The sequence below is a fragment of the Petromyzon marinus genome, chromosome 46, assembly GCF_048934315.1.
Source record: "Petromyzon marinus isolate PM22_M1 ecotype Great Lakes invasive population chromosome 46, UKy_Petmar_22M1.pri1.0, whole genome shotgun sequence".
Classification (NCBI taxonomy): Eukaryota; Metazoa; Chordata; class Hyperoartia; order Petromyzontiformes; family Petromyzontidae; genus Petromyzon; species Petromyzon marinus.
Window position 1 is genome coordinate 12,662,981 of NC_133712.1, and position 15,820 is coordinate 12,678,800.

The 15,820-nt window shown below is 52.3% G+C and overlaps 1 protein-coding gene across 1 annotated transcript in view; it reads left to right on the forward strand.

Annotated features, from left to right (window-relative positions):
* The first annotated feature begins 747 nt into the window (after positions 1-747).
* The window catches only part of LOC116952378 (lysine-specific demethylase 5C-like), a 28,937-nt gene continuing 13,864 nt past the window's right edge, over positions 748-15,820 (forward strand). The window contains exons 1-9 of the mRNA XM_032971669.2: positions 748-1,508; positions 6,799-6,876; positions 8,250-8,372; positions 9,149-9,319; positions 11,359-11,427; positions 12,844-12,963; positions 14,051-14,180; positions 14,568-14,944; positions 15,506-15,664. Coding sequence (XP_032827560.2) covers positions 1,362-1,508; positions 6,799-6,876; positions 8,250-8,372; positions 9,149-9,319; positions 11,359-11,427; positions 12,844-12,963; positions 14,051-14,180; positions 14,568-14,944; positions 15,506-15,664 — 1,374 coding nt within the window. The 5' untranslated portion in view covers positions 748-1,361. The remainder of the gene's footprint in view (positions 1,509-6,798; positions 6,877-8,249; positions 8,373-9,148; positions 9,320-11,358; positions 11,428-12,843; positions 12,964-14,050; positions 14,181-14,567; positions 14,945-15,505; positions 15,665-15,820) is intronic.

Consider the following 15,820-nt stretch of genomic DNA (forward strand, 5'->3'; position numbering starts at 1 on the left):
CTCAATTTAGGAATACCGCGCGCTCTGTATTTAGACCTTTTATTGACACGCGCGAGGCAATTTTCGGAATAACGCCATCCGCAATGCGCCATACGCCGCCACCCCTACCTAGCCTGGCACTGCCACCCAATGGCGTTGCCCACAGCCAGTCCACGCGCCCCCCACATCACCCGGCGCTCCCCCAGACACCACGCGGCCCCCCCCCCTCAACACCACGCGCGCACCGCCCGCGTGGTATGGGGGGGGGGGGGCGCGCGCGCACCGCCCGCATGGTGTGGGGGGGTGCGCGCAGTGCACGCGGCCCCTTTAAACAGACGCCGTCGCGCCTGCTCACCCGCGCATGAGAATTGTGTATTCGTGCGCGCGATGTAGCGCCGTCGTAGAAACAAGCGCGGCCCGACCTCCCGAGTCCACGCAAGCCGGCCACATTTCCCTCGAACGTCTCGTGTGGTGGTGGTGGTTGTTGTTGTTTTGTGTTCTCCTCGTTGCGACGAAACGACGCGAAACCCGCCCTTCGCGTTCCGCAAAAAAAACACATCAACAAAAAAGGCAGCGGACCAATAAACGGAACGAATTCTCGCGTCGAACCCCAAATGCGTCAACAACCGCACAGCCGTCACGCAGTTACACACCGCCACCACCACCACCGCCGCCACCACCAACAACAAAAATAAACCACCCTTCTCCGTCCGCTGTTACGGTCGTGATGCGGTCCCCTTTCGATTTCCCAACGCGGATAAGCGCGGCGCGCCGCCCGAGCCGCCCGCCCATTGGCCGAGCGCGTCGCCGCGTGACTCGAGCGGCGCCCAATGGGCGTCGCCTTCCGCACGCGCGAGTGCAGTGGGAATTGCAAAGCGGGGCCTGAGCACAGCCTGCAAGCCGCGGGGGCCGCTTTTGTGTGCGCGCGTGAGCGAAGAGGAGATTTCGTTCGGCTAAAAACCGACAACGATTATAACGTTTATTTTTTAATTCGGGTCTCTTTAACAATTTCGTCTTTTTCAACAAAAACGGGATTTCCTCCCAACCACCCAACCACCACCGCAACTATCTCAAATGTATCCTTCCGTCAAGCGCACTCGAGCGCCCGCAGTACAGCAGAGGCTCAGGCGATAAATAATCGGCCACATGTGTTGTTGTTTGTTTTTATTAATGTTTTTAACGACACACTGAGCCCTTATTTTCGTTCGCCCTGTTGTCTTGCTGCTGCTGCTGCTTGACGAGGGCAGCGGTGGCGATGCGGATTTAGTGCCGGCGTGGCGGTGGCGGCGGGGCACGATCGGACGAACCCCCCCCCCCACCCACCAAGCACGCAGCCCCCCAATCACGCAGCCCCCCAATCAACCTTCCGATTAGCGGCCGCGATGGGGGACCACGAGGAGTTTGCGGCGCCCCCCGAGTGTCCCGTCTTCGAGCCGAGTCGTGAGGAGTTCGCCGAGCCGCTCGCCTTCATTGCCAAGATCAGGCCCATCGCCGAGAAGACTGGCATCTGCAAGATACGGCCTCCCGCGGTAAAACAACAAACAACGCCTCGGGCTTTTATCCACTGCTGGATGAGTGGATGATGATGATGATGGAGGGAGCGGGGAAGGGATTGCCGCCTGTGAGGCTGCCTTCTCTGTCGCCTGCGAGGGGGTCGTGTTGGTCTGGTGGGTAGGAGAGTGTGTGTGTAGGGGGGTGGAGGTGGTACATACTTCACCACGCTGGGGGAGGCGAGTGTGGGGGATGCCCTCCGCCCGCGAGGATCGGTTTCGAAATTGTTTGTTTTTATTTTGGATGAATCCGATGAGCCCCGAAGTTTTTATGCTTGTGTTTTTCCACACGTCCAGTGAGGGCGAGTCACAGAACGTTACAACAGACAAGACAACGTCTCACAATAGGCGTGTAAAGTATAGGAATGATAAACATGCCTTTTTTAATTAAAAAAACAAAGCTGTACCATACAAAACGAAGCAATTTAAAAATCAATCTTGCCGTGTAAAGGCCCATGGAGCTATTCGTTTTTTTCAGAAGCTGGCCTGTTGATAGCTGGACGAAAGTGGCTTATCACGTTGAAATATAAAGCAGCAGAATAACATGAAATAATATCTCCTCGGACACTGATGTTAGCCGTGAGCGAGGGGGATCCAACTTGCGATAGGTCGGCGGCGCGTGGCCTGGCGATATCCACAACATCGGCCATTTGCAAGATACTGTGTGGGCCTCTCGGTCGTGCAGTGTCAGTGTCCATCCGCTGCTAGATGATCTCCTCCTCTTACACATTGTCGTTCATGGGGGCTGTTTGGCCAGAGGGTTTGGATGGGGTGTGTGTGGGGGGGGGAGGCTGGTTGTCAAAACGCCACTGATGTTGAGCCGTGGCCGGAAAATGAACGCGGGGAGGTGGTCGGATTTCGTAGAAACGGCAGCAGTGCCGCTAACCGCACAACGGCCGCACGCGGTAATGCAGCAGGAGTACAGACGGCACTGCTGCTGCTGCTGTTATCATCGTTCCACCGCTGGATGAGGGACTCCCCCAATTCCCCTCGTGCATCTGTGAGGGTCACGGAGAGGTTTTTTTTGCGTGGCAGTACTTCACCATGTTTTTACGCTGTGGGGTAGCCCTCGGATCGGCTCAAGATGTCGCTCGCCACTGATATTGCCCGCGGCAGCGAGTCGAACTTTTAGTTCGTTGTTGCGTCCTGCGCACCTCCGATTAGCACGGTTCGATGCGTACGGTGCGAAAGAAGTTCAACATGCATTAGCGCCGGGGCCCACCGCTCCACACGTTGTGTGGTAATGTTTCTATGCGCTACAACAACCTACCTGTCCACAGCTGAGCCTTTTAAACTATCTGACCAGTTGCAGTGTTTACATATCGGTTTGCTGATGCACCTACCTAAACCACACTTTGCCTACCTGTTCAACTGCACTGCTTATTTAAATATCTGCCCACAAACCCCTTTAGTTTCAGACTTAGCGCTTGAGATGTAATGATTCAATAAGGTAATCGACACATTTAATATTCAACACCCTAGCTACGTGCAGCGAATGGCGTGTGTAAGAAAGAATGTGTTTTTGGGGTAAATATGTTCAAGTTGAATGCGATCGATATCCTATTGAACACGAGCAAATTATCCAGAATGTTCCTGATCCTGTTAGATCTTGGAAGCTAAGCAGACTTAGTAGTGCTCGGATAGGCCACCACTAAGCACGAAACAGGTCTTATAGGTTTCGGGGCCGCTTGGGGTGGGCAATGATCAACATCCATTATTTCTTTTCACCGCTCCAACCGTCTGTGCACTTCACACCTTCTTCACTCGAGCGCGTTGACCAAGCGTGATGGGAAGTTACGGTGTGGTTCAATATCCCTCGTACAACCACACGGGTGTCGGGAAGCCGCCGTCCAGCCGCGGATTGGCAAAAGGGGCAAGTCGCGTGTGGTGGGGTAACGCGCGTGAGTAATCCCTCCGCTTCCAAGGCGTCTGGTTAGCATGGAGAAGTAGGCCAACGTGCCCTCTGCGTGCGTTCTCAGGAGCTTCCTCTTCTTGCGAAGTCTTTGTCCACCAGCAGTGGACATGAGCAAGTCGTCCTTTTTTTTCTTCCAGTGGCCGATGTAGATGCAGAGCAACAATTTTACATTTAGGTGGTTCAAGACAGATACCCGCGTCAGGAGTAGCGGAGGAATAGCACTGTGATGTCTCCTTCGTATTTGCGGATCGTGCATTGCGTCGTTTTACGTTTTATGGCCTGTTCTGGATGACCACAGTCGCACACTGGAGCATTTTTTTTAATTTTCCGTTTGTGCATCAGGTATCCGCATCTGCTGCCATGGTTTGTGCAGTGGATGTGGTTTAGGGTGGACCATGAGCTTCGTGGAAAATCACACCCAGGGATCTTCTGCGTTGGGTCATGAGCAAGTAAATTGCATGGCTTGTGTCTTTGCCATCGAGAGCAGGAGACGGAGGGAATCGGTGGGGAGGGGTGTGGGAACAGTTGTGTACACAACTCAGTTGTCAAACCAGCCCAGAGACGAGGGGGGGGGCATTCCAGATGCCGGAATGCCGGTGGTGCAGGCACACACGACAGTGAATTAGCACTGAGGAGGTGGGGGTGGAGTACCAGGGGAGGGGGGGGGTAAGGCCCTGGGTGTGCCTGGAGAGTCAAGAGTTGTACCAAGGATGGGTGGGTGGATCACGAATGTTATTGTTGAATTTGCAAGTCATTACAATTGCACAAGCGATGTGAAATGCATTGTTTTCGTTATTGTCATGACAGTATACATTGACCCCAGGTCTGACGTGCAAACAGATTTTGCGTGTCTCTGTGCTGAGCCGGTCCTCAAAATCAGAATCTTTACGTAGAATGCAGGAGGAATCCGATGAGCTTTGAAGCTCTTTTCCACGGATGTATGGTATGGGCGGGTTAGTAGGTGCTTGTTAACAGTACTTGCACAAACAGTCTGTAGGCCATGTTGTGGGTCACTTCCTTTGTTCGCGTGTGCACAGAGCGTTGGTGGAGAGCTTACGAACCCGGTGACCCGAGTTAAATTGCCGATCATCCAAATGTAACGTTGGCGTATAATCTTTATATTATGTGCACAAGACGTAAATAATAATTTCTCGCGTGCGTGATGGCGATGTGTGTAACGTGTAGGTGTTAAGAATCGATTCTTATTGATAAATCGACGCATTGTGTTTGTATCGTATTGCAAGTCGAGGTAGAGTGCAGTGCTGTTTGTGTCAGTCTTATAAAGCAATCCGCTGTTCGCTACAGCAGACCTTCATTTGCTTAGACAGCTTTTCTTGGGTCTTTACATTTGACCCTTGCCCCGTGGGTAACAGCGTGGCACCATCTGTCGATGTTAACCATGCCGCAGTGGTCACCATTAGCATCATCATCAGAGCCACGTTCTATCCACCGCTGAACGAAAAGCCTCATCAAGCTGCCGCCTGCCGCCGTCTCTCACGATTTCACGATGTGAGAAGCTGTCCAGCTCCGAACGCACGAGGGGTGATCTCATTGTCAGTTTAGACCACGGGCCCGTCCGTCCCTTGTAGCCGTGATGTGTCCTGCTCAATCCCCCGCTCACTTTTCCAACACTGTTCACGCGGTGTCTCCAACTCGCGCACGTTCTCTCTTAACACCCACGTGTTCCTCTTTCCGTCTCGGAGTGCAACTCAAAGCGTGCGGCTCTCCACAGATTTAAATTGAGAGAACGAGAGGAAACACTTGGAGTAGAGGGGATCGGCAAGAGACATCATAGTGACTGCTAATAGTATGTATTTTTATTTTACCAGGTGAGGTGCACTGACCTATGTAGCTTTCATTCATAAGCGACCTGGCCGCACATTATAGCTCAATGAAGTGGCTTATCACTTAGAAACTTGAGTAGCCAAATACCCTAAACAGAGGAGGGAAACGCGCCCAGGAGGACGGCAACCGCGGAGACGGAGCGAACGAGATCACCTTTCTGTGCACGAGCTGCATAGAATGATTCTCACATTGCAGGAGCGTGTGACAGGTGGAGAGGGGTTTTGTGGAGGCTGTCATCCGGCAGTGGATTAATCGTGGCTGAAGATTGCGATGTCTCTGTGCTTCCTTTGTGCACTTTGGGGTGGGGTGGAGCGGGGAGGCAGTAATTGCAAGGTCGGCCTCACGAGTTCCCAAGGGCAAAACGGCAGCGGGGGTGGCTCAGCAGTGCGGTGTTCTCCTTGTTATCTCTGTGTGGCCCTCCTTGTGTCGTTAGACTCCAGGAATTTCAGGCATTCTGGCTCTTGTGTCTCAATCGCGGCCTTCATGGGCCCCCAGGGAAAGACGCGTGGAGAGGCTAATAAGTTTATTTAACAACGAGATGGAACACAATCTGTAAATTTAACATGAGCTTGACCCAGACGTCTTAATGTTTACAGCTGCGAGTAACCCAACACGGCTGTTGTGAACCCCCGGATAGAGAGAACAAAATGTATGCCTTGTGCCTAGGAACCAAGAGGTCTGCTTATTGCTTGACATGGCCATTATGAACCTGAGAGCGACACACACCCGACCAAACGCGAGGGCTCGAACCACAATCTTCACAGTGCTGTCTCTCACGACCGTTACGAACCCCTGTGTGAGAGACACACACACTCGCACCTAGACTCATGGCTTGAACCCAGGCTTTGAGGCGACACTCAGACCACCCCAATGTACCATCTGCTTAATTCTTAAGTAGAAAACTTGTGGCCTGCGGGCCGGATACGGCCATGGACTTAAAATTCATACAGCCCGCGATTCAATTTTTTACTGCCTGCGGCCTACCACTTTGAAACGGCCCACAAGTCATATTTATCCGTCACTGCAGGCACGTTAGGGGGCACTGATTGGGTAGTAGAGGGGCAATATTATCAACCTGGCAACAACACTGCCAGCTTCTAATTTTTAGTTCTCGGTCGCTTTTGTCACTGCAATAGGCCTCTTGCATTGAAAGAAGTGACTGCGGTGTGGTGTGTGTGTACGAATGTGTGCATATTAGGGGGGGCACAGATGGTGCATCGGCCAGTCATCTCAGTTAGTCAACCTCATGTGACCTCCTTGCCAGTAGGTGTTTGACACTTCACATGGCCTTAAAGTGCATATTGCCCGCCACAAAGCGCTGTGGTGACATCACCGCCGCTTAGTTTTGAATGGCGGTTCTTGTTGTTGAATGTGTGCTCGCCCTTTCCATCCACAGTCATGAAAGGTTTCCCCAAACCTGGCTCACTTCGCCGTCCGATATGCTCCCCGTTTGTGACCGTCACCGTCGGTGTGTGTGTCTGTCTGTGCGTGTGGTGCTCGCCGCTGCAGGACTGGCAGCCTCCGTTTGCCGTTGACGTCGACAACTTCCGCTTCACGCCCAGGATCCAGAGACTCAACGAGCTCGAGGTCTGTGATTGAAAACTAATTTCTTTACTACTGCTTTTTGTGTTCAGCTTGTTGTCCTTCGGCGCACCTCCGATTTAGCACGGTTGGCTACGTGCGGCACAAAAGAAGTTGTACGTACGTACGTGCCGCACCACCAAGCTATTGCCTTGGGTTACTTTTTAACGCTAATCCACCAGCTCCGTCCATCTTGTCTATCATGGTGATGTGCGATAACGCTTGTTACAGGATGATCCGGTACGAACGAAACTTCAGTATCACATTGTTGCTATTAAAAAAAAAAGCCCCGGCGTTAAAAGGTTTTTACAAAACCACTAAAAGGAAGTCAATGCTCACCCTCCCCCATTATGCGGATGTCTATCAGTCAGTGCCCCGCATGCCACCGTCTTAATGTGTGGTTTTAAAGCTCAACATACTTATTGCTCATTCCACACTCCCGGGGACATACGCATGCTGGAAAGAAAGCATTCCAGAATCCATTCACATGCATGATTTTTCTTCTTTGTTAAACATTATTTTTGTTCTTCCCCCCCCCGCCCCAAATCTCAACCCATCGGTGTTATCGACATCGCGTCATGGAACTCTCGCGGAGCAATGCAGATATCCGTGTTAAAAAACACAGAGCTACCTCTTGAGTTTCCTTCAAGTGACCTCTGGTTCATACAAGGTCGAGGGCGGCTCTTCCCATTTGCACTGCGTATGAGAGCGATGCTCATTGCGCGGCAGTCAATCCGACATTATTGATTATCCGAGCTGGAATTCAGCCAAATGAAATGTTCATTCGTTCGTTTCTCAGGTCCGCTTGTCCTGGTGCGGGACGCTGCGGCAGCGTGTCGAGTAGGTCGGTACAGACCTTCCTTTCCCTGGCGACAGACTGGAGCTCTTCCTGGGCGCTAGAGCCAAATGAAATGCAGAACCAAAATTAATGTGATGGTTTGGTTGCGCAGCCTTTGATGTCGGAGCTAAGCCCATCAACTCGCGGCACTTGCAAACCCGGTTTAATTACAGGCCGCGGCCGTAACCTGGTTTGGAACCCAGGATCTCAGCGGTGCCGGCTTGGCATCTCTGACCTCGGAGCCACCCGGCACCCTCTGGCATCCTTGATTCAACTGTGTGTGCACCCGGTTGGGTCTTTATAAACAAAGGCCGGGGAGGTTGGCAAGAGTTGCTGAGTTGCCACTTCCACCCCCCCCCCCCCATTCCTCCCGCCTCTCTCTGCCTGTCACCGAAATCGTTATGGTGCCGAGAGACTTCCCTGGGATTTATTGCGATCGTTGTAGTGCCGTACGGATCCCTTGCCAGTGGGTTGATCATGGCCGACGGTGATGCTGTGGCTGCTGCGGCTGATGACGTTGGTGACGATCGCTCGCATGCAGGCTCAAACGCGCGTGAAGCTCAACTTCCTGGACCAGATCGCCAAGTTCTGGGAGCTCCAGGGCTCCACCCTGAAGATCCCGATCGTGGAGCGCAGGACACTCGACCTCTACACACTCAGCAAGGTGAGGACGTGTGTGCGTGTGATGTCGTCGTCGTCGTCAGCAGCATTATTAGCACTCACGCTGTCAGCTGCTGCAGCCATCAATGCTTGACGGTTAATATTTGAGTGCGGTATGATGATGTATTCTGCACAGGTTTACTGTTGTGCTTATGAGAAGACGATGCTGGCAAATCGTTGAATGCAGGGTGATTTGGTCGTAACTCGTGATGTTTTTCTTTGTGTGCTTGTGTTGATTGATGACGTCTGCTTGCGTGTTTTGTGCGAGTGACTGTGTGTGCATATGAGGATCGGCAGCATAGTGGTTAGCACATTTCGCTGTGAACCCAGCGCCCCGAGTTCAATTCCCACTCGTGACCAATAACAGCGGCGAGTATGTGAAACTGGTCCTGGGCCTCCTTGCTCAAATCGGCCTTAAACGAGTACCCGGCGTGGTGTGTAAACATCAGCACTGGTGGGGAGATAAAGACGGCTGGGCATGGTGTTGGCCACCCACCTCCTTCGTGTGCCGTTTCAGCACTTGCCCCAACAGTCTGTTCGAGGCTATACGGGGATCTTTAACTTTGTGTATGCATCGCACGTGTGTGTGTGTCTGTCTGCGTGCTTGTGTATGCGCGCGAAATGTGCTCACCACTACACTACCGATCCTCATATGCACACACAGGCACTCGCACGCACACGCAACCAGACGTCATCAATGTCTACGTGCGTTTGCGCCACTTTCCGTTGCCATTGACGCCGTCACCACCGACCCCCCCCCCCACCCCACCTTTTGCGCAGGTGGTGATGGAGGAGGGCGGCTTCGAGTACCTGAGCCGCGAGCGCAAGTGGGCGCGGGTTTCCCTGCGCATGGGTTATCCGGCGCACCGCGGCGTCGGCTCGCTGCTGCGCTCGCACTACGAGCGCATCCTCTACCCCTACGACCTCTTCCACGCCGGCGTCAGCCTCCACGTGCGTACGCCCCGCTCGCTCCCCTCCCCTCGCTCGCTCGCACGCGCACCAGCACCAACGCTGCGGAGAGACGAAGGTGGCCCAGGGCTTGGTGCCGGCCACACCCCACCCCCTCTTGCTCCCTGCCGGCCCTCGTATAGGTGCTGCTAGTAAACGCCACGTGCCCCAATAGTCTGTTAAAGGCTATACGGGGTGCCTTTGTTATTGTTAATAGGCTCTGGGCTGTGTGTTTAAGCCTGAGCAGCTGTTCTCTCCACCACCACCACCTGTGTTTTCTTTTGCGTCTACACTTGCAGCTCTGTCCCTCTCAAACAAATAAATATGTTGCGTGTAATAATAGGGTTTTTCCCCTTTTTTTCTGGCAACAAAACTAAAACCTTTTTACAAGGATTTATGTCTGCATTAACCACAATACCTGCAGTCAAAATGCAAACAAAATACATACTATGATAATATATGCATTGTCCTTGAAACTGATTGGCCCACACAAAGGGACGGCTTTCTTTTGAGCCTCGACCCAATTGGTGCTCGACCAGATGACGCCAAAAGGCCTTTGTTTGCATTTTGTTTGCATTTTGACTGCAGGTATTGTGGTTAATGCAGACATGAATCCTAGTAAAAAGGTTTCAGTTTTCTTGCCAGAAAAAAGGGGAAAAACCCTATTATTACATTTTGGTGCTGGCAAAGGAGGTCTAATGATGTTGCGTGTAGTCGTTCTGAAGCGGCTCACTTTGTGTGCAGCTACCTGTTTCTCCGAGTTGGACTCTGTGCTGGTGTCTCCCTTGGTCTCATTCTTTTTGTTCAATGTCTCTCGTAGTTCCCGTCCGTTCTTCTGTCTTCCCCCATGTCTCTCTCTGAGTCTTTACGTCTCTATGTATGCGCCTTTTTCTCTTTGGCTTTCTCACTTGGTGTTTTTTAAATTTCTCTTTGCCTCTATGTTTGACCTCTCAAAGTCTGTCTTTCTCTCTGTCTCTAGGGCTTGCTCTCCCCCCCCCCTCTCTGCACACGGCTTCACCTAAGGATTAAGATAGTGCTGCCTCTTCTTATCTTACCCACCCCCTCTGTCCTTTCCCCACTCCCCCCACCCCCCACCCCGAATCTCCCTCAGCCTCTCCTCCTAAAACATTTCTATTGTCGCAACCATTCACAATCAACATCTTTATACTGGAGGAATTCGATGAGCTATAAAGCTCTTTCACAGATGTCCAGTAGGGGCGGGTAAGAACGTTACAACAACAAACAATACAAGGACACGATAGGAGTGCAGAGTACAAGAAAGGTCAACAAATCGCCCAAGCACTAAAAAAAAACATAACCATCCCCACCATATCTACCACAAGAGCCCACATCTGGTATCAATTATCAAATTGCAATTAGTTTGTTTGGCCGAGGTTGCGTCTGCATTGGGATTGGAATTTATTAAGAAGTCGGCAATTAGGATTGTAATTGAAACCAGGTCTGCGGCCAACCCGTTTCCGTGATCCAACGCGCCGTAGCCGAGGGGGAACGGCAGGCCAAGGGAACCGCGACACGCTACGTGACGCGCGCTCCGCAGCATTCTCTCGCGGGTGCCACCGTGGCAAGATGTTAACTACCTCGCCTGGTATGCAGGAGGTCATGAGTTCGATCCCGACCCTGACGCCTACTGCTGTTTATTTGGAGTTTGCGTGTCTCTCTCTCATCATCATCATCACGGTGGCTGGGAGATGTTAACTACCTCGCCTGGTGTACAGGAGGTCGTGGGTTCAATCCCGACCCTGTCGCCTGTGTATTTGGAGTTCGCATGTCTTATCTCCCCTTGGTCGTGTGTATTTTTCTCCGGATCCTCTGGTTTTTTCCTCCACATTTAGAATCAATGTGTATTTATCTGCTGTACATTTCCACATGTTGAGCCATCATTTGGGATAGCCTGGTCGCTTCTGAAAAAGAGCCTGTATAGCTCAGTGGGCCTTACCCAGTAAAATAAAAATGTTATAGTTTGAGTTTAAGTTCGGTAAATATTCCTGGGTGACTCGTCGCCCTGCTCCGTGCGTTCGCAGACGCTCAAGAACCTCTCCAAGCAGAAGCTGCCGCTGTCTCTGGCTCGCTCTGCCGCTCCCACCGACAAGGTAATGCCACCGTTTTGCCATCGAAGGTCTTCCCACAATAAAAAAGAGAACTTGATAACCCACAAAGTGGTGAGATGTTAACACCCTCGCCTGGTATGCAGGAGGTTGTGGGTTCGATTCCGACCCCGGCGCCGGCTGTATATTTATAGTTTACATGTTCTCTTTCCCCCCCCGTAGTCGCATGGATTTTCATCTGGGTCCTACGGTTTTTTCCTTTGCTTTTACAAACATGCGTTTATAATATTTGGCTGCTATACGTGTCCACGTGATAAGCCACTTCGTTGAGCTATCATTTGTGTCCAGGGCGCTTCTGAAAAAGAGCTGTATTGCTCAGTGGGCCTTACCTGTTAAAATAATAAAAATAGTAAAAAAAATATACAAAGCACTTTGATTCCTTATTGGTTTCTGTTTGGGGAGGGGTGACAGGAGCAGCCCCCAGGCAGGACCAGTTTGGGTATCGCTCGCCACTGATGTTGGCCATAGCCGAGAATTGAACTTCGGTCCGCCGGGTTTGTAGTGCAATGTGCTAACCACGGCGTCGCCGTGCAAAAATCCCGTCTAAAAAAAAAAGAACAAATATGGTTCGTCAGGTCTTTTTTTGCAGGACAACCATTGAGTGTATACGGGTCTAATAACAGGAATTCCCCAAATGTTAAATTATTATTTTTGTCAAAAGCTTTTCACTGAAGTGATAGAGATGTCTTGAAAAGCAAGGGGAGCAGTAGCACTCCAGATTATAAACGGGCATCCGAGTTCGATTCCCAGCGAGAGCTAATGCCAGCGGTGAGCTTTACCTAAACTGGTCCTGCCTTCGCCCGTCGCCAACCCGCGCTGACCAGGGTGGTGAAGTACGGTCAATCAACACCCACGACCAACGGGGCAGAGCATTGAATGTGGGGGAGACCTTCATCCAGCAGTGGATAGACCACGTGCTTGTAGTTTATGACTGTGTGGAGAGGCCTTCCATCAAGACCGTGGCTGATATGACGACGGTGATCATAATGATAGTTGTGGGGAGGCTTTGATCCAGCAGTGGATAGCCTCTGGCTGTCGGCGATGGGGTGCACACGTGGGGAGCGGTGGTGATGTCGTGGTTAACGCGTTGCGCTACGAACCCGGTGACCCCAGTTCGATTCCCGCTCATGGCCAGCGCCAGTGGTGATTGTCTGAACCGATCCTAGGCCCCATCTTGGTCGACTCGGCCTCAAATGAGTAGCTGGTGCGGCGTGTGGTAAACATCGCCTCTTAGGGGAGACAAAGGCGGCCGGGCGTGGCGCTGGCCACCCACCCCCTCGTGTGCCGTGCCGACCTTCATAGGTGCCCGCTAACACCACTTGCCTTGGCGGTCTGTTAGATGCCAATCGGAGGATCTTTGTCTTTTGTACACGTGGGTGGTTGCGTGCCCTGCGGATGCAGCAAGACGACGTGGGGGAGAAGGACAAGGAGTACAAGCCGCACGGCATCCCGCAGCGCCTGTCGGTGCAGCCCTCCAAGACAGACTGCTACGGGCGGCGCGCCAAGCGTCTCAACACCGAGGTCTCCTCCTCCGCTTTGACCTTCCCGTCTCCCGTACACCCCTCCGAAGCGGAGTTACGCGTGCCCCCATCGTTTATATTTATATATATTTTAACAGCGTTGCCGAGCACAGCCGCGACGTCCACAAATGTTATATTCTCGGCAACAAGCAGTGCTATCGACTTAATAGATTCGTGTAGAAGCAGAAAGAGAAGTGTCGTGACCCGCAGTGGGGCGAGTGATTGAATGATCGGGTGAGTGAGTGATATGAGTGAGTTGGTGAGTGTGTTGTTACGACCTGCAAGTGCGGTGGTCGAGTCGGCGTGTGATTGAGTGGGTTGAGTGACCGAGCGAGTTGGTGAGTGAGTGTGGATGAGACAAAACAGGTAGCCCTTGCCATATGTGAGTGAAATCGGTGAGAGGCGTTCACGGGCACTGTGATCATGGCAGCAGCGTTAGAAGAGTGATAAGGAGACGACAGACAGCCAGTGAGTGAGTGGAGTGAATCGGTGAGTGCTGGATCAGCAATCAACCTGACCGCTTTGTGTTCAATCCTATGTGGAGTGCTCTTGCCAATAATAATAATATCTGTCAATCCAACAGCATATGTTTATCAAGCCCTGAGTGTTGATGAAACCCAGAAGGTCGAAGCTGGTCCTGGGTCTGCTGGCTTAAACAAAAGCTGCTGCATAATTTTTGTTTGGAAAGCAAGTAGAGGCAGACGGAATAATACAAATAGAATTACATTGAAACATTTAAGTGAAACGTTTTAATTTTTAAAACTACAAATTTAAACTCAAAGTAACAACTTGTTTTGAAACAAAACAGACTAATCATACTCTATGGTTTTTTCGGTAAAGTCACGTAGGTATAAAATAAAATTAATCATCTTCACTTTTACTATTATTGCCTCCGTCACCCGAACAACTAAGACATAAACGAAGAGTGTAAACGTGACCCGTGTGTGCCTGCGTGTGCCTGTCCTTGCCTGCGTGTGCCTGTCCTTGCCTGCGTGTGCCTGCGTGTGCCTGTCCTTGCCTGCACGTGTGTGCGTGTGCCTGCACGTCTGTGCGTGCGCGCGCATTGTCCCGCACCCGTGCCACGACAGCCCGAGCCAACGGAGGCCGACATTGCGAGCAACCCTGAGCTGAAGAAGCTGCAGATCTACGGAGCCGGGCCCAAGATGATGGGGCTCGGACTCATGGCGCGGGAGAAGCTCGGCGCCAGCAGGAGGAAGGGTGAGCGCCATGGCCCGCTCGTCGTCAACATCGTCGGGATTGCCGTCATCGTTATGCTCGTCATCCTCATGGTCGTGTCGTTGAGATTGTTCCCATCACTCTCAGCATCGCTGTAAATTTTCACGGTCATCATCGCATCATTGTCATGATTGTTGCCGTCAGTCTCGTCGTTGTCACCATTGTCGTATCGCCATCTTTGTCAACATCAATTCATTGGAAGCATCTTTGACATTACTAGAGTGCCTGACATTCACTTTAAAGTAATTTGTTTCTCGCCCGTGACTCTTCAAGCTCATGCGGCACAAGCCCGGAGCCACCCAACCGATGCGCGTGGCTACAACACAATGAGAGCCGTCTGCTGTTCGTTTTGTGTGTTGCCTTTCAAAGACGGTGACGTGAAGCAGGAGCCAACAGTGGCGCCAAAACTGGAACCGCCGCCGCCTCCACCGCCGCCAACACCACCACCGGCGCTGGCAGCGGACGGTGGCGAGAACTCTTCCAAGTGGGAAGATTCGGCGGGGGCCGGCAAGCAATCGCTGGGCCCCTCTCCCTCTCCGCCGGTACTGGCTCGTGCCGAGCGCGCGGAGCAGGCCTGCAAGCCGGAGCCTCCGTCCAGCCCGGTTGTCATCTCCGACGATGACGACGACGACGGCGGCGGCGCCGGCGAAGTGAGAGGCGCTGGCGCTGCAGAGGAACAGAAACTGGAGGGTGCTGGTGGCGGCGGTGGCAGCGGTGGCGCTGCTCTTGATGGATCCGTGGAGCAGGTTAGTCGATTCCGTCTGGTTGGGGCCAATCGGTAGTGGCTGATATCTTGTCAACTTGTGCCATGTGGGATTCTCAACGTCTGATGTGACGTGACGAGTGATTGTCGTTGCGATTATAGTAAATTGGAAATGACTTGTCTCCGCCATAGCAATGTGGAATTTCCATTCAACACATAGTGATGTTGTTGACCCGTCAGTTAAAATCGACTTGGGCACTCGGCGCAAGAACGATGTACACGTCGATTTGTGTGCGTGATCGGGGTTATTCACGATTTATTCAAATTGTGGATTATACGCAAGCGACCTTGAGGCCCAAGCGAACGAGGCTGTACGAGTGGAGGCATAACGAAGGGAGGATACTCAGAAGATGGGCAAAACAGGAAAAACAAGAGTCGATGATTGGATCGAATCGTGACCACTTGTGGACTCGTCGTGGTGGTTAAGGGTTACGTGCTTAACGCTTGCCGATTATATACCCATTGTCGATTACTTTTTCCCAATGCCCGTTTGCCGAATGTAAATCACCGGTTGTCCGGTCGCTGTGTTCCCGTCTTGACGCAGAAGGCAGAGGGTGCGTGCCTCGTGTGCGAGAGCGCCGTTGCCGTGGAGACGATGCTGCGGTGCAGCCGTTGCGGAGACGGGTACCACAGGACTTGCCTCGTGCCGCCCCCCCCAGAAGTCGCCAGCGCGCACTGGCGCTGCCCCAAGTGCATCGCCGAGGTACCGCCTGTCGCACGCGACTCACCAAAATGTCTCACGGATTGAGTTTACAGAATTTATTGCAGTTCTCGTTGACACTTTGATGCAAATACGCCCTCGTATTTGTGTTATCGTGATTCTTTAAGGCAGCGATGATGAGGGTGGCGGCAGTGTCAC